Genomic DNA, 19,098 nt, shown 5'->3' on the forward strand with positions numbered 1-19,098 from the left:
TTGAGCGAACGTTTTTGAATGTAGCGCGCAGCATCGCGTGAACGTGTGAATTTCTCTCAATTTTTTTTCCTTTTTTTTTTTATTCGCTTTACCCCTCTCCCCAGCGCAGGGTAGCTAGCCGGTACATACACTGGCTAACCTCCCTGTCTATGCTCCTCTTTGATCTCCCTCTCTCTATTGATCCTGGACTTCGTAATCAGCCATCCAATTTGGCGGCAAAACGTTTTAAGAGGCACATTGATAGTCAGAAGGAGAGCACTAGGAAAGTTAGTGAAGTAGCCCAAGAATGCTAATTTCAATTATAATATTCGTATAACCACGTTATGGCTTTAGTACAGAAAAGAAAAGTGATCGATATACATCTGCGAGAACACAATGGCGCTTCCATATTGTTCAACACGGAGAGAGAGAGAGAGATGAAGAGGAAAGGCAGGGACGTTAACCAGATATCAGTCTCCGGTTTGCTACCCTACACTGGGGATGGGAGATAGGGGTTAGAAAGATGACAGAGAGGCAGGCGCAAAAAAAAACAAAAAAAACACCCACACATGGCGACACACAAAAAAGCACGTTCCAGTTAAAGCCGTTCACAAAGGCCGGTAGATCGCAAAAAGCGCAATAGCGCTTGTACGGCCTTCTTCTGGGACGTTAGATCCCTTCGATGGTGTAGCATTATTTTTTCTGATAGAGGTTCGTCGTCCAGTTGCTCAAGTTCCTGGCGAAGGCATTCCCTCTGGTCTCAGGTTAAGGTGTCAGTAATCCCTATGCGGAACGCATAGGCTTTGGTAAAGGTAACGCCCAACCACAGTCGATGAAAAGCGTGGTCTCTCCACGGCGAAGCTCTGATGGTGGTCGAAGACTTAATGTGGGATCAAGGGTGTAGAGTCCAGAATTTCTTGAAGGGGGCTCATTGCATTGGGACACGGCGTACTGCCGAGCAAGCAGGCGGAGTTTCCGCGCTGCGCTAGTCCTATCCAGTGGAAATGGTACGTGGTGCACCTCCGTATGGGCTCAAATTATCAGAAACAGCGTGATATAAGCGCCTGCAATGAATCTATCGCGTTTGAAGATAGACTATGCATTTGATCTGTAGGTCGAAATACAAGGTTATATTTATTGAGAAAACATTATCGTATTTCGCCATACAGTGCATGACAGAAGACGCACGTATCTCCGTTTGTGTAAACCATGTTGTTTGTTTTATTAGGACAAGACCGAAGTGATCGCATGAAGCATTATAAAGGCAGTTCCTTGGTCTCCTTTACATATAATCGAATATCACATGAAGATATTTCCCAGAAGATAAAGAGGAAAAACGGTGGGTTAAGCAGACGCAAGCATCCGCTTTAGTGCTATGCGTGTTGTAGTTAGGAATTACGGGGCTGGCCTGGATACGATGGCACGGGCGGGTACTCGTGAGGGGGCCGGCCCCAGGGATAGGACGGGTCCACGGGCCAAATCGGGTTCCCGGGCCCAGGCGGGTGAATGGGCGGAGTCGGGTGAACAGGCGGAGGTGGGGGCAGACTCGAGCCCCGGCATCTTGCACAGCAAAATGGCCATGCTAGTGAATCTGGCGCTGCCTTCAAGGGTTCCGCATCACAAATGTTTCCGCTTGGCGAGCACCTGCATGTGAAAATTCAGTAACATTTGAGTACTGAGAGTACAACAAAGAGCCATATCGCATAGCTTGGAGACTGAAAAGATTGAAAAAATGAAGATACTTAACAATCCACCGTAAGTGATAAAAAATTTCAGGGAAATTGCGCGCCTTACATAGACAATCACTAAGAATCCTATTTGTTGCTTATATTTTATATAATCCCCCAATGATACAAATGAATAATGGCACAAGCAATAGGTATACACAGAGTTGTTTGAAACTAAGTATGCTAATGATACTCCCTATCGCAGTTGCTTATAAGTATCACGGCTTGTTTAAGTTTGCTGTGTTAATTGTATTTTAACACTATTTTCCTTCGTAAAAGTGTCTTCTTCTTTTCCTCTTTTCATGTACTGCCCTTGCTGCCGATGCTAGATGATTGCTGAAAGCAGCGTAAATAAATCAATCATGAGTAAATCCATATATAAACATTATTCACTGATATGTCGCGCCTCCTTATTTACATAATCTTTGATGTGAAGCAGTTTCGACATAAATAATGCATCTGCTGTAGACGAAAAAATAAATAAACAAACATTAACACTAAGAGAACATCACGTATTCCATTACTTTTCTGAACTAACTTCCTGTAAAAATACTGCACCAAGTGTACTTTTTGCAAAAAAGTTCTTGTGATCTCAGAAAACCTCCGTCCTTGTCCCGTAAGCCATCTAAGAACCCTGCAGACAACGCTGAGTGGCCCAAGTAACACAAAGCGGAACGCATTCTTTCAAGCAGCCGGTAATACGCCATACACCAGCTGTTTCATGTCTAAGCAGGATACGGGGGCCGCAACCCATTAGGTTTGGTCGCATTTATAAACGAGTGACTGGACGATGCACCTGGCACGATGAATTTATTTCCTCGTGTACAACTAATCTAATAAAATAATAGGGAAGGAACGATGCACACTGATGCTGCAACTTCTCCAGCACCACAATGTTCTCCTGTCGTAGGTGAAAAATGCGTACCATAGATTAGGACGTTTGGTGGGTTTCATTCTATAGCTGCACGATAGAGTGAGAGAACGAGAAAGAATTTTATTGGGGATAAAATAGGTTGTAGGGGCAGAAGGGTGGGCCCTCAGTTCAGAACTCCAGCGGCCACCGTCACTGGAGCATAGGGCGTGGTAGGGGAGGCTAAATTGAGTCTCTAGCTTAGTCCAGGTATGGATGGTTTCCCAAGGCGCGCTAAATTAATGTTAACACCTTTGCTCTGTTTCCTCGATGCCACATTGCCTGCTTCTTTTTCAATGTTGCTTATGTAAAAAATAGTCGCAAGCGTCTTTTATTTACAGCACCCATTGTACAAGACCAGGTGCGGAGTATAGTGACCTTTGCGAGATACAAATGATCATTCTGCTTCATCTAGCGCGCAAATTGTCGAGCCCGCTCACGAAAGTCTTCATTCAGGAAAAGGACACATTGTGGCTTCGAAACGTAAGTCATGTATTATTTGTTTTGTCACCGGTGGACGAAGGCTCGTTCTATCTTTATCAATTATTTCATTTACTGCGGCAAGCAAACTCCACCTAAGAACAAGCGCCTAATAAAGTTGCCGCATACGTGCATGAGCATCCCTTCATTTGCTGCGGAAATTTTACTCATAATAAAGAGTACCAGGCCTACACTGTTTGGAGAGACGACGACGACAAAGCAACCTCCAGTCACTTGTTGTTTGTCCTGGGAGTGCCCCTTTATGCGGCTATAAGCACACTGCATTGACAATAAATTTCACTTTCATCTACGCAGCCTTTTCGTGGAGGTACGAATTTTATTCCTCGCCACGGAAAATTGCAGCAACGTGTTTACCTAAGTTGTTTTACCTTGGATCATCTTATCCTTCACTCCATATTACCGTCGATGTCCGACGTGAGATTGGTTCCACCGGAATTGATTTTCATGATGTGCTTCGTGACTTGAGTCTGTCTAGCCTATCGCCCATACTAAGATGCCTATCCATTATCACAAGATCAAGTCATTTTTTGCAGCACAAGCGCCCTGTATGTATCTTTTTTTTTTTTCAACATATAAATAACGATAGGAACCCTCTTCCCGACTGCCATGTAAGCATTCCTGATACCAACATCGTTAGATCCAGCCGAACAACTAATTTTCGAGGTTTAACGCCACCGTGTCTCAATCCTGCGTTTTCGTGCCATGTTTTGTTTTGTTATGTCTTTCGTTTTATGCATTCTAAAAATCTGATATATTTCTAGTATTATTATGATGTGGGGTATCAATGTTGGTGTTATACTTGTGATTATTTTTGTACCGTGCTCATCTATAAGGTCTGCTTCCGTCATTGGCGTTATTGGAAGTATGAATGAATGGAATTTATTGATAGGAAAGACAGAGAGGTCGACCAGAGCTAGTGCGCTCTATTCTGCTACTCTGCACTGGGGAAGAGGGAAGGGGAGTGAAAGTATTGGAATGGATGATGATGATAAGAGAAGTGGTGAGTGCTTATGTACATGAGACAGTTGCCTCGCTAGAGCCGCTCGTCGAGCTTGGTGTCCTGAAGAAACTCCAACAATACTTTTGTTGCACGCATTGAAATTGCAGTGTCAGGCCATGGGCCGAGGATAGCTTCCTCAGACAGTAGTTGCCTGCCAACGCTGGCTAAGAAAATTGGAAGTCATAAACTATACCTTTCCTTACGTGGGCAGTTCGAAGTCGGGAAATTCTGCGCGAGATCCTCTGTACCGTCCTGTATATAACTATTTATTTTGCTGCTCGCATGCTTCACCAATGTCTTTAGAGCCTGCGGAGTACGTCTTTTGCTCATTCTTGGGCAGATAAGCAGCGTCCATTTCAGATTTTACGCGAAAAGGGAACCTAAAAATTACATTTTGTATGGCGATGCTTAGAAGCTTCTACAGGGCAACCTTCACCGTCGAGCTCTACACTTAAAAGCTCAGCACCCTTGGCGCCGCCAGAACAATGTATCCTTGTTCGACTGAACATTTACGAATGGTGCCATATAGGGGGTAGTTATGCTCGAGGCGCATAATTTGTAGTTAGCTATAAGAAGTAGCACTTGCAATTTGGTCTCAGCAAGCGTACTGAATGCTGGCAGAATACTTGCACAACTTGTGTGTAAAAATTTGATGAATCCCTAGTTATCACGCGGATCTAGGCGAACATTGTTGTGGCTGAATAGAAGGCGCACTTTGCGAACAAAGCAAGCCTTGCTGATATTCCCTCCCATCGCTTGAATCTCGCGGAAATCTCCCAACATTCCTCACTTATGTTTTACAAGTACAGAGGCACCAGATAATTCCGCATCACAGTCCTTACAGGAAGTTTGTTGGCTTTTTTCTGGCGTAGCACATGGCTAGATTTCTAAGAAAAATAGAAACAAAATACAGAATCGCTATAAACAGTTTCACTGCCAGCAGTTCTTGAAGATGTAGGTCAAACACTAAATTTAGGAACGTTTTTTCATTATTTTACGACGACCGAAGGATCGCTGAAACTGGACGTCGCTCATATACTGACTTGCAGTGATATTTCGCACGAAGGGAAACGACTTTGTTTTTTGCTTAGAATAACACCAACATTGTATTGCAGGCAACGACGGAACACATGGCAGTAGCTTGAATGTCTGACGCTTAGCTACGCCTTAAAATAACGGATGCCCTTTAAAGCTTTCGGTAACAGACCTACCAGTTTTCTTCTCACTGGCAATAGAAACCTGTAGAAGACCATTTCGGAGTACTGTCTCAAAATATCTGAGTAATCTTTAGCTACGCACATTCCGGAGATCTCAATAGTTTCGCGTTTTCCATAAATTACAATTCGCTGTTTGCTGCGAACACCAGGCGGCGCCTGCTCAATCTAATTTCTGAATTCTGCAGAAGCCGGTTCAAGAACGGCCGCGGTTTTCTCCACTTCAGACTCATTTCTTTATTCTGCTTTCCATTCGCTTGTGCTTTGTACATAGCTATGGAGCGACTGCAAGAACAATAGTTTTGGACGGTGGCTGCTTTTTCTTGGTGCTTACACTGTATTTTCGCCGCGAAATCTGAACCTGCTTACCCAAAAGTAAACATAGTGTGTTTTGGCGTAATAGCAACTATGGGTTTTTGCACAGTGAGGACGCCATTCTTTTAGGTTTCTTGACATATAGCGCTCTTGAGCGTTCACACGTGCATAGATACCTTTTATTTGTTTTTGGTAAGCGTCCCCGTCAATTGCCTTCAAATTCCCAATACCAACAACTGAAGTCGCGCTGTAAGCTATCACATGAAGCAAGGTAAACTGAATTTGTCGTGTTTACCTGAGAATATTGTGATTAAATAGATTATTTAGATCTGTCATGATTACGTAAGTACCTAAGATACCTTTAGAGAATAGCAATGTTGCCAGGAACGGCGGTTTTCGACTCGCACGTAAAATACGTAGACAAGGTTGAACTGTACCATCTCCGTGCTGTTATTCTATTGCACAACCTACTGTACCACGTACTCGGAAAACCCTTGCTTTGCTATCCAAGGAAATGGGCTTAATTATGTGAAAAGTCATTTTTTATTTGGTAGTCTAAATATTGTACCATGTGCGTAAGAAATGACTTCATGTAACTGCTTTAAAACCCTTAAGTTTGAATCCTTGTACCTGGAGTTCAAACTTACAAATTGAAGTTGGCTTCCGGCATCATACTCCTTCCGTTTTTTATTAGAAATTTATATATCTGAGAATGACCGAGCACCCGATCTGCTCTCTTCACTATCAGTGACGAACTGACATTTTCTTGAAAGATCCTGATGAAGATCGGTCCGCCGGTCGAAACTCTTGAAATTAAGCAGTTGTTATATTTGCCTTGTAGCATCGTTAAATTGTCTATATATATATATATATATATATATATATATATATATATATATATATATATATATATATATATATATATATATATATATATATATATATACGTGTGTGTGTGTGTGCGTGAGTGTGTGTGTACTAACAGGAACTTGATAAAACACATCGTTGAAACAATAAAACTAACAGCGGAGACGTAAACCTCAAAACAAACGTCTTAATTGGTAAGCCTGCTTTAAATACATGAACCTTCACACAATACCAGAAATTAATCGCCTGTAAGGGTTCTTCCCCATGCTGCAAAGACAGGAACAAATTCTGAAAACATTCAATTCTGACGTTGCCAACATTTGAGATGCTCTCTGTACGCCTGAAGCCTTTTATTTATATAAGAAATCAATTTCAACCGGCGAAGAAAAACTAATTCTTGAGCTCGATAAAGTACGTGTAAAAACCGCATAATATTTACCCCTCGACTGTAAGTCTCCGTCCGTTGCTGCTGCATTCAACATTAACGCAAGGATCTCGGAAAGACTTGGCTTGTCCTGGTGGAATCGTAGATCCGAAGGCTACACATCCATCTGTTCGTAATGTAAACAAAAATTAGTCGTCTATTTAGAGGTCCAAGACAACTAATGTGCAAATATTGTGGCGGAGCACATTTCAGCGCTACTGCTGATGCATATATAAAAAAATATGTATGTGCAGTTACCATGGGTAGAAACGACAGAAATTTTAATAAGAATGCCAATGGCCATTCCTTTTTTCGTGAGCACCACCATACTGCGTAGGCAACGACGCTATCTATAAGCAGACGCCAAGCTGGCCTCGGCAAAAGCTCCATTTCGTATGTCCCGCACACACACGGGGCAATTCCTGGTGGTTGTTGGTTGGCTCGTGCAGTTTGCTTAACGTCACGAGGCATTACAACCTTTGGCATTACAAACGGATATGTGCGACGCAGTGAAGTTATTTAGGTCGGCATGACAGTTAGTGAATGCTTGCGTTTATGCGGACGTAGCATCGTGCGATTTGTGTAGGCGGGTGTTCGAGGCTACGGTTTCATGAATGTGGTCTCACTGCAACGCTCTCGCTCTGATTTCATGCTGTGGATTACCAGCAGTGAACAGTTAAGAAACATAGTGGGCGATAGTAACAAGGTGGTTACCGTTCTGCTACGGCATAAGTGGTGCTGCCTGCGTTTACAAACATTCAATCAATGAATTCTGGAGTTTTACGCGCCAGAACCACGATTTGGTTATAAGGCACGCCTGCAGATAAACTCTTGCCTCCTGGCAATCCCGGCCACGGCGGTCGCATTTTGATGTAGGCGAAATGCGAAAACACCCGTGTACTTAGATTTAGATGTGCTTTAAACAACCTCCGGCGTTCCTAATTTCCGGAGTCCCTCACTACAGCATGTCTCATAATCAGGTCGTGGTTTTGACACGTAAAACCCCATAATTTTTTTACAAGTCTTCACATTGTTATCCATAGATACATTGCGCTACTATCTCGTTTTCTAAACGCTGTTTCCATCCATTAGTGTGACGTTAGTAATTAAGTGTCGATAGTAAGAATATTTGCCAGGTCCCGCTGGCAACTAATACCCACCGCTGCACTTCGTGCAGTGTAAAGCAATGTACTCAAACTATTTGACACCGTGCCTCGTGATGCACGTCGCATGTTTGCGCTCCAAGGCCGAACTTCCGAACACTGCAGTTACTTCAGCGCCAAAGGTTATGCAGTGGTTCCTTGACGACTTTGCATGAACTGACAGAACAAATTTTTTATTCGCAGAACACACGAAAGCCCAATCCAGATCGTTCCACAGCACACAATAGCAACACATTCAATCAAGACCATGCCGACTCGCACAAGCAGAATATTTCCTCTTTGTCGATAAAACGGTGTGTACTATCTAGGCAGATGCTGCTTGCGGAGGTAGTTTATCCCCTCTGGAAGATTCAGTTTTCGCATATCAGCACAGCTACGAAATACGAGGGGCAAACTCGTTAGGTACTTTCCTGGAATTTACGAATGCGATATTACATTACCAAATTGAAGATTGTTTTCGACCAGAACACAAATATCTCTTTTTAATTCACAATAGTTAATTTTTTACTGTAAAAGGTAAAAGTTGGCACAATAAGCTGCTCTTTCATGAGTATTACGATGCTGCAGCCCCGAATTCTTAAGCGCATCGGTACCGAAACACTTCATTGACAATTCAGCATACCATGCGTTCACTTTGCACTCACAGGCGGGAGCTTTTAGAAAAACAACATCACGTGTCTTAGATAATTAGAAAAAATACACAAATCTAGAGGTCAAGCGGTGCTAAGGACATGAGCACTGATGATATTAAGTAGAAAAATAAGGCGAACTTCCCTCTTTCTCACGCAATCAAATTAATGAGTCTTGAGGTTAAGACTATTAACCATTGACTTACTATTTAGCCAAATGAACTTGCCTCCGAATCAGACTGCCTTCGAATCTTTATTGTTAACATATACGCGCTCGCAAAATTACAAATGTTGTTAATCAATCAATCTTTATTGTTGATATAAAGGGAAATATGCAGAACGAACTCTCAAGGTTACAAACCACAGGCGAAACCTCGCATATATACACAACCTAAAAATATTCTAGCAAACATACAAGAAAATCCAGAGTCAATATATTACAAACGACGAAAACATCATCCGAAATTTAGTAATCTACAAAATCGTGATGAAATATGTACCCATAATTCACTTAACGAACACAACAGTTAAACATTAAACAAGAACGTTTTTTAGCTTTGCTTGTGGGAAAGAATAGGCATTATTTCTTTCAGGTCTGGTCTAAGAATACTCTATAAAGAAACTGATAAAAAACGATTATCATTGGTTCCAAATCAAGTATTCATTTTCAGCAGCAGAAGCTTAGTTACGCAGCGGTAATCTGGTTCTGTTGAGATTAGATAACATGAATGCCGGAATATTGTAGACTAAGTTTGCATTGGGTATTCTTATAAATAATGTATTTCTTGCTTCTGATTGCTCGCAAATATCTTGCCCCGCCCAAGTGACTCAACCAACTCTCAAAGCAGCATTTGTGTCAAAATCATGGCGTCCTTCTGTGGTTACTAAGACATTGTACTTTAAAGCAGCGTTTATAGACTCGAAATGCGGTGTTGACAAAGCGTGTCGATGCTTATATTTATTTATTTATTTATTTATTTATTTATTTATTTATTTATTTATTTACCCTCAGGGCCCGAGGGCATTACAGAGGGGAGTGTCACCAACATCTGACACAGCCATGCAAAAAAAAAATGAACTCGTTCTTTTTTTTTTTTTTTTTTGCTGTGACAGTTACCATAGTGAGCTTGATGCATTCGTGTTCACTGTGTTCTTTAAAACGGAAACAACGCTAGGCAAAGTACTACACACTTTTCATGGCACGAGAAATAGAAGTGTAAGGAGCTCCGACTGAACGCCTACGCTAAGAATATCAACTTTTACACACCGTTTTGAATGAAGTTCAGACTGTTGACCTATGGCCGAACTAATTGTTAATCAAGCGATAGTTAGTGTGGACGGTCATTTGAAGGCCGAGGCGCAATAATTGCAAAGTCACCTGTCAGTTTGTGCCTCCTTTAGTGGGAAATCTGATACATGACACAAATCACTTTGCTGTCATGTACTTTTAAACAGGTTGAACAGTAGACACTACTGGTTCATCCGTTGACACATTGGGACTCTATAATAGGATTCTAGACCACCAATATTTCTATCGCAATGGACCTCACTACCTAGGCATTTAGGCTGGAGTGTTCTCTTCAAAGTTAGTGATGCTACCACATGACGCCCTGGATACTTTGAGACACCTCGCATTTCTACGAAAACGGAAGATCTAGGCAGCAACATTAGAAAAGAAATGACCTCACCCCGTGTACGAATCGCTAAGTGAAATTAAAGAGACTTGTACGCTGTACAAACCATATGTCGTGTTCTCGAAAATCGCATCGTCTAGCGAACATAAACCAAAGATATGTTCTGCCTATATTCTAAATATTTTATGCAAAATATTTATTTCAGGTGATCATATTTATTCACTGTTGACTGTACGAATGTTCTTGCCTTCCTAATTCTAAAATGATATTACTAGAACATTGACTGTAGTATCAAGGTCTTCGCGGACGCTCTGTTACTTATAAAAATATTCATAGATTCACAGGCCACCTTAAAGTCAATGCATGCCTTGATAAGTTGCCAGACTTGTGTGCTAAATAAAAGAAATTCAATTTACGTGAAAAAATCCGTGACCACTGCAGTGACACCTAAACATAACCCGTCTCAATTCACTAACACTAATGGTGGTATACAGCTAGCGAATGTTGAACAATATAAGTATTTAGGCGTTACATTGACTTCTGGCGGCAGATGGGACACATACGTTGCCAACATTACTGCAGCCGCACTACGTAAGCTGTTTTATGTAAAAAAAATGTTTAGGAATGGCACCCGCGTCCTCAAAGCTACTTGCATATACTATCTGTGTAAGACAAGCGTTTATTAAACTTTTAATAAGCTTTTAATAAGTAATAATAATAAACTAGGTTTGTTCCCTCATTGGCTAACTAGTATGAGAAAATTGGAGTCAGTGCAACGCAGTGCCATAAGACATGTTTCCAACAAGTATACAAGCACGGACAGTCCCACTAACCTCCCGTTTCCTTCATTAGGACAATATCCAACAGGGCAAATCAGGCACATTTCAACTTTTTGTGTGAACTGCTGCATGACAGCTTTTAGACAGATGTCTCTAAGTATGTTTCGTTTCCACAGTTGCGCCCGACTCTTCATAAGCATACATGCAAATTAGCAGAATATTTTTTCAACAGCGACTTCATTGGGCAATCCTCTTTTGTACTTACGATCCGCGAATGGAATAGGTTAAGTCAAGATGTCACGGACTCCGAAACATTGTCCGGTTTCAGCGCAAAATTTAACAATTCATCTAACTTGTACCACCGCCATTTCCGCACAGCCTCTCTCATATGAACGCTAGTTCGTTTTATTAGATGCCTGCACTTATACAATGTATTTCCATACCCTATAATTTGCTGGTTGTGAGCAGTCAAATGTGTAGCAGTTGTCTTGGATCACTTCGTTCTTGTACTACCACTTATTTGCTCCTTTATTTTATTCCCATTTTTTACAGATTCCAGTCCTGTGCCTGGTTGTGGTACGCGTTTATTTCTGCAGTATTATTTTGTGGGGTTTCAACAATGCGCATGATTGATACGGCCTTGATTTTCTTTGCCTGGCAACCTGGTTGAAACCTTTCCTTGGTGGTTGTGCTTCATTTAGCCTACGCAGAATGTATGTTTTCGAAATGATAATTTTAACTTGTGTGGGATTGTTGTTCTGAATGCTCTGTATAGAAGCTAACCTTTTCTGGATAGTTTTTTTTTCTCGTTTTGGTGTTTTCTCTTCTATGCACAACGCGCTTAATTGTAAACTGTTAAACTTATTTACAGCATTTATGTTGTCTACACGAAAAACTCATTTTTGGCTTTAATCCTGCCTGGCGGATGCGCATCGTTCTTTTTATTTGTCATTCTTTTGTGTGGTCCTGTGTGTCAAAACGTCCATTCCATTTTCTCCAAAACATGATTTTTTTCTTTTCTAATGCCCTCCTACAATGCTCTTAACTGAAAGTGGCAGTAATGAAAATAAATATATAAACGGTATTTTTTTGCATTCTGGGCTCACTTGAACTAGGAAATAATCGTTTTTATATTCTCTCAGGCTGAGTTTCAGGCTGTTGATTAAGACTACTCCATGACTATGCTTAGGCCGTCCATAGGTTATAAATGTGTTTTGGATTTCGCAAAGGTGCCACATTTAGCAATTTCATTGGTGAGGTTTATTCGTGTGCCTCATTGCGGAACCACATTGATGGATACTGTAGCATATTTCTTAGTACAATTTGTGCGCAGTTCCATAAAAGCTCAATTGTAGCAATAAAGACAATATAGGTACAAGAGCACTTACTTTGGCTGGATCGTATAGGGCATTCGACGGTGTGTGGTTGTGGGTGCGGCGGGTAATTTACCTTGCCTTCGACAGTGCTTGCGACAATTAAGATATTCACTGCGAATAGTGAAACTTTCATGGTAGCTTGCATGCCGACCACCGTCTTGTGTACCTGGTAAGAAGTGATCATATAGATGTCGTATAAAAGGTTGTGTAAAGTGAAGAAGGCAACGGCTGTCATAGCCATTTTTTCAACTAGCACTTTAGGTTTGAGAACTCTGCAATAAAGGAAATCATGTCAAACTTTTCTACATGGTACTACATTTCATGCACGTTTAGTTGACGAATATTTCTCACTAGCTGCCCCCAGGATAACCGTAAAGCTTGCACCTACCAGAATGCAATGACTTAAATAGCCGTATTTATTTGCCCCTGAGAGCTACAACACAACAAATGGCGTTTCATAAAAAATGATAACTGAATACCTTAGAAGCTTTCTCTTTGACCCTGGGATCTTCATCGAAAATATGACACCAGTCAGGCGACACTGAAATCACTGGCTTTGGAAGAGAGCTATTGCGAATGCAATGCTATTTGTTGAATCTTAGCAATGGACTGAAACCATGCTGTATCCTCGTGCAGTGGCGTTTTTTTCCGTGTCACGTTCGTGCTCACAGCTATTTTACCGGAAAATAGAGAGGCAACCTGCAGGTCCGGGCACGCAACATCAGAATAAAACAGTTTGATATGTCGAATGACATGAAGCATAACTGCGAGTCGGCCTAGTTGGAACAGATTCATTTTTAAAATAATTTTTTGAGCGCAAACAAACAGGGACGACGAAGAGGAGCAACACAAGAACGTGCGCTCGACATTGCGTTGCTCATCTCCTTCGTCCCTGTTTGTTTGCGCACAAGAAAAGTATTTTAAAGTCGAATGACAGCAGGTGTTTCGACAGGCTGGCTTTCTTTGATTTCTGCGCTCGGTCTCAATTTAACCTCGACGGAGAAAAAGCTTGGTCAGCAGCGATATTAAGATCAGTTTAACCAAGTGCGTATGCTTCCACGACGAAGATATAGGTCCACTTGACCTCTAGAAAGTGTGGTTCCATGAACCGCACGATTAAAAATTTAAAAAAAAACGAATGGTCCTTCCGAGTTAGGCTGCTTTCTTATATCGCAAACAGTAGATCATTCCACATAAATTTTTAGCATAAATTGAATCCTCACCGAGAGAGTTCAAAGTGGGAAATGTCACAGGCTTTGTTCTTTTTTCGTCTCTCGATATACTTCAGGAAAGCAAGCAAAATGACTGCCAGTAACTACTAGCAAGCAGTGATTGCTATGGTAAGCTGTCCTAGTGGAAAGACAAGGGCATGGGTATCGTCTATATGTTGCTTTTTAGGAGAGTCTACAAGGTATGCCAGTTACATTCGCTCTTTGATGTGGTGGAATAGTCTGTGGACACCTATAGTCTATTGACTTAACACGCATCATTATGTTAATAATAAGAGTATAGCATTGCAAAAGTAAAACTACGGCAATCAAAATATTATGGTCTGAACACAAGATACTCACGCTTTCAGCAAGTACTCCTCATCAGAAAGTGTGAAGCGCTGTTCTGGATGGATTTCGTTCACTCATTTATACTTACTGTAGCCCTATTTGGCGACGCCGATGAACGGGAGTCATCAATCAGACACGTCAGGACAATAAGCGCATGAAATACATCTGCTCCACTTGTTGAGTTTACCCCCTTTCTCTCGGTTTGAATGTCTGCGGAAGCCAGATCTGTATTTGACATATAAAATCTATTTACAGAAATGGGGAGACGTTGACGTCACCAATGGCATGCTCTGACGTGCTCCACTGCGCCAGGGCTAGAGCCCGGAGAAGTAGATGGAATGGTGATGACTATGACGAAAACAATGCCGTATGTACGAGTCCACCGCACTTCACACTTTCTAATGCCGTGGGTCCGGTATGTCGTCTTGTGAAAGAGACAAGGGCTGTCGTGGCAAACGTGGCTGTACTTTTCGCGTGAAGCCCAGAACTCGAAATAATGCAATCAAATAGTGGACTGCTATAGACACCAACTTCCAGTGGTCTCTCGCGCGTGAAGTAAAAATGCAATGACGAGCGCAAGTGCTCCAGGCACTTTACATATTGCAATATATACAGCTACATCACTTGATCTTGTGAGTTGCGCATATGACCTGATTAACACAACACTTACGCGTACTAAGGACACGGATAAGTACACCAGAAGTGAAAAGGTGAAACCATCAAGCACATGACAGGCAATTGGTGACTGCGGCACCAACGTTTAGACGAGGAACTAGCCTGACAAAAGCAACCATTACAAAAACAAAACCCTTTTAAAAACAATGGGCTCGCGAAACGTCCCTTTTTTGATCATATTTGATCACCTTAGGCTGTATCAAGTGTACATTATGCAAAAAAGGTGAGGCGTGCAGACAGGACACAAGAGAGGAGAAGTGGACGCCTCACCTTTTTTGCATAATGAATCCTTACCAACTAGCTCAGCTTTCTGTCGTTCATATGTGCCATTCTTTTTCAGCTTGAGACATATAAAGTGTCCTTACTAGGTTGGAGTAACGCCGACACCTGCGGCACGATATGGTTAGGGCGAATGTAAAATGCCAAGTGTGGCATTTATCAAGTGGGCAGCAAATTTGCATCATGAGGAAATGCGCGATACATGCATCCGAGGTACCATACGACGCCGCACGGGCGTTCACGTCGGCGCACCCACACTGTTACGCTACAGTGTGCAGCTTTCTCTTAATAGGCAATATTTCAATCATAATGAGGGAACTTATACGACCTTGGTGGTACTGCACATAATATATATTACGCAGCTCGTCTCACAGCAGAATATGTTTTTTTGAAAATGTAGCTAAGCATTCGCGAATGTCATGTCTTAGGGAAGGCTCAAATGTTTTGGAAAAACATTCCAAGAAAGTGTGCGGCTGATGACATTAACCAATGGTTTAATTTAGGACGCAGACAGATGCGTATTTTAAGGGAGAAAAGCGTGATTAGGGAGTCATCAAGGGACAACCCCGTCTGTGTTATGTGCACAGCCCGTCCGTACATTACCCAAGTAAGACATATAGAAACTACGGCGAGGCCATGGTATGCTACGCAGGTCTTTAGAATTCCATGGGTGTGAAGTCTCACAATTGTACCTAGCAGATTTGCCCTACAAATTCTTAGAATACTGGCTAGATATCACCCTGATAGTGGAGAGCCAAGTGAGTCATTATCGTTCGCGACAACCATCAGCCAGCATGGGTGCTTAGGAAAGGCGGCGCCTCATGAAGCTTGTGGCTAGTCTATAAGCGAAGGTACACTCTGAGACCCTCACAGTGTAAGTATTCTTAGCTAGAAGCACGAGCTTGCGTTATTGCTGCATCGGTATGGGTGCGCAAGTGCTTGTAAATCATGCGTGCAAGGCTTCAGTTAGAATCCTACTGAGTGTTTGCACAGGTACGGTACGAACATCAGAGCGCCAGCATGATACATAATATGCACCCTACAAATATTGCTTTCTAAAGCGTTAACCCAGACGATTTCAAGAGACTACAACGAGCTTTAAAAGCGTGGAGGGAGTTAAGGAAAATTGACACCTTGACGCCGTTCTATTTACGTATCCAGAACAGGACAGTGAAACGTGTAATATTGCACCAAGATATCTGCAGTGCTTTAGAGGACCTAAAGCTGCTCCGGCATCGGTAATCGGACACCCTGTCACTTTGTAATCGCAGATGCATTTTAATGTGGCAGCTACTGATGACCGCATGCACTTCTTTCCATTCAAATCTAGCACTATTATACGCCGCTTTAAGGAGCTGTGTAAGGGCCGTTAGATTAGCGCAGGAATAACTGAACGGAGACTACTGCCTTTAACAAGACAGCATTGAATATTACATGGAAAGTTGTCTCCATCATTTATATCCATATGCCTGGGCAGGCTATTCCTATAACTCACAATCAATGAACACAGCCGCCACCGACCCCTAAACGCTCAACTAAACTGAAATTTAGTCTAGTTATAACTCCTTATTTTTCGTATAAAATAACCCACAAAAACCATGACGGATAAGAAGAACGATACTCACCACCAGCGCTGGTGGTGTGCGTCGTTCTTTCTGTCCTACATTGTTTTTATGCGGCGTAATATATCGAACTGCTGAATCCTCAAATCCGTCAGATACCACTTCATGCAGTAGCTTCCCGCTTCGCACATGTTTTGAAAGAAAACATCACGAAATACCCGCAGTGGCTTCGTCCCTCCTCGACAGTGGATTCCTAGCCCGCAATACAGTCAATACAGTCTTGGTTCTTTACAAAATTTGTTGCCATGTTTGGTTAGTCAAGTATTCCAATTTAAGAGTCGGTCCATTCTCAACAATATCATTCTTTTTATTTATTTATTTATTTCGTGTACCCTCAGGGCCAGAGGCATTAAAGAGGGGAGTGGTTACATCAAATACAAAAAAAGAAAAAAGTACAGTGCAGCAAAATAGTTAATAGTACAGAAATAGATGGTTCTCGGTTATACAATGTTATTTGAGTGTTCCTGGAGTGCTGATCAATAAAGTTAAATACGGTGCATGCAGTGCAGTAATACAGTGTTCCGGTAATACAAAACAAAAACCGTGATACAATTGGTAGTACAAAAACACGAATGAAATGCTCCTATTTATACAATATTATCTAATACTGCCGTGAAGTGCTGATGGTCAACAATAGTAGCGGTTGAGGCTGGTAGGCGATTCCACTCGGCAGATGTACGCGGAAGGAATGAATGAGACATGACATTGGTTTGGCATAATGAAATTCCAACTTTGTTATTGCGATCTAACTTTCATGAAATGTATTGAGGAGGGGAGATAAGTTCGTCGCGAAGTGAAGGATGATGAAATATCTTATGAAAAAGTGAAAGTCTAAGGCCTCTACGGCGAGAGGCTAAAGATGGCAAATTAAGGTTTAATTTCATTATAGAAGTGCTGGCAGTTCGGTTATAATTAGAAAAAACGAAACGAGCAGAGTTATTTTGTACCATTTCTAAAGAGTGAATTAGGTTTTTCTGAAAGGGATCCCAAACTGCTCCGGCGTACTCTAGTTTTGAGCGGACTAGTGACTTGTATAACATTAATTTTAGGGAAGACGGTGCATTAGTGAAATTGCGTTTTAGGTATCCCAGCATGCGGTTAGCATTTTTAATTACGTAAGAAGCGTGCATGGACCACGAGAGGTTTCTAGTAATATGGACACCAAGATATTTGTAGGAGGAAACAAGGTCTAAGGGGAGATTATTAACGCAGTAAGAAGGAAGCTGGTTAGAAGTTCTGGACACGCGCATAAATTTACATCTTTTAATATTTAATTCCATTGACCGTGATTGGCACCGAATAGAAATAGCGTTAAGGTCGGATTCAAGAGAAGATATATCAGTGTCACATATTATTTCCCTGGAGATTACGCAATCATCGGCGAATAAGTGAATGTTAGAGGAAACACAAGAGGGTAGATCATTTATGTAAATTAAAGAAAGGAGGGGACCAAGTACCGACCCTTGAGGTACGCCGGACTGTACTCTGCTCGGTTGAGAGTTTCAGTCATTAGCAAAGACAAACTGTGAACGGTTAGAAAGAAAGCACTCAAGTCATGCAAGCAGTCTGGCATCAATGTTAATTCGATGCAGCTTAAACATTAGAAGGTTATGGCACACTTTGTCAAACGCTTTCGAAAAGTCTAAAAATATACAGTCGGCAGTTGAAGAGCGGTCAAGAATGACGTTTAGCTTATGCGTAAATAAAACTAGTTGTGTTTCACATGAATATGTCTTGCGGAAGCCATGTTGCGATGGTGAAAAAAATGAGTTAGTTTCAAGAAATCTAGCAAGCTTAGAGGCAAGTATATGTTCTAACATCTTATATGGAATGGAAGTGAGAGAGATAGGGCGGTAGTTATATGGAGAATGCTTGTCACCCGACCTATGGAGTGGGATCACCTTCCCAATCTTCCATTCATCAGGCAAAGAACCCTTATCTAGCGACTGTTGGAAGATCATTCCTAGGAAAATTGAAGAGTAGCAGCTAGTGCTTTTCAAAAATTTCGCGTTTATTAAATTGTGTCCTGGAGCCGAAGATTGTTTTAAAGATGAGATAATTGGTACGATGCCTGCTGGTTCAATGATTATGGGAAACATTGCTTGGTAATAGTAGTCGTGCGTGGATGTGAGAGTCTGAGGCTGGGCACAGCTTGTTTGTGTTCATTCTTTAAGGGTCTGTTTCGGTAGTGGTTACCGCTGCTTGTGATCGACATGCTCGGGAATGTTGTGCGCCTCTTTGTGGCCATTATTACATGTAAAATGGTAACTTCAAATATTTTGTACCAGAAAGTTCACTATAATCTGTGACGGATGGCCATGCGATCGGTCACGCAATAACTTTGACTCCCTTTTGATCTTTAACGGGACCCTTTGGGATACTGTAGGGCATGTTTTCTTTGCGGCACTCACAAAGCAGCGGTCGTGGTAGGTAACCCATGCGGAG

The 19,098-nt window shown here is 41.8% G+C and overlaps 1 protein-coding gene across 1 annotated transcript; it reads right to left on the reverse strand.

Moving 5' to 3' along the window:
* Window positions 1-1,099: 1,099 nt before the first annotated feature.
* LOC142591145 (uncharacterized) lies at window positions 1,100-14,144 on the reverse strand. Its single transcript, XM_075703519.1, has 4 exons — window positions 14,090-14,144; window positions 12,531-12,684; window positions 6,953-7,064; window positions 1,100-1,623 (listed from the first exon to the last, which is right to left on the reverse strand). Exons 2-4 carry the CDS (start codon window positions 12,661-12,663, stop codon window positions 1,368-1,370), a joined length of 501 nt encoding a protein of 166 aa, XP_075559634.1. The 5' UTR covers window positions 12,664-12,684; window positions 14,090-14,144; the 3' UTR covers window positions 1,100-1,367.
* Window positions 14,145-19,098: the final 4,954 nt, after the last annotated feature.

Source organism: Dermacentor variabilis, chromosome 8 (genome assembly GCF_050947875.1).
Source record: "Dermacentor variabilis isolate Ectoservices chromosome 8, ASM5094787v1, whole genome shotgun sequence".
In the NCBI taxonomy this organism is placed as follows: domain Eukaryota; kingdom Metazoa; phylum Arthropoda; class Arachnida; order Ixodida; family Ixodidae; genus Dermacentor; species Dermacentor variabilis.

What these genes read in the sequence shown, in the direction of transcription:
- LOC142591145 (XM_075703519.1), bottom strand. Translation starts at nt 12,663, where the DNA reads ATGCAAGCTACCATGAAAGTTTCACTATTCGCAGTGAATATCTTAATT. An exon ending in CCCTATACGATCCAGCCAAA is followed by an intron (nt 7,065 to 12,530) that starts GTAAGTGCTCTT and finishes CATTACGAACAG; the next exon opens with ATGGATGTGTAGCCTTCGGA. An exon ending in CGGAGACTTACAGTCGAGGG is followed by an intron (nt 1,624 to 6,952) that starts GTAAATATTATG and finishes TTTCACATGCAG; the next exon opens with GTGCTCGCCAAGCGGAAACA.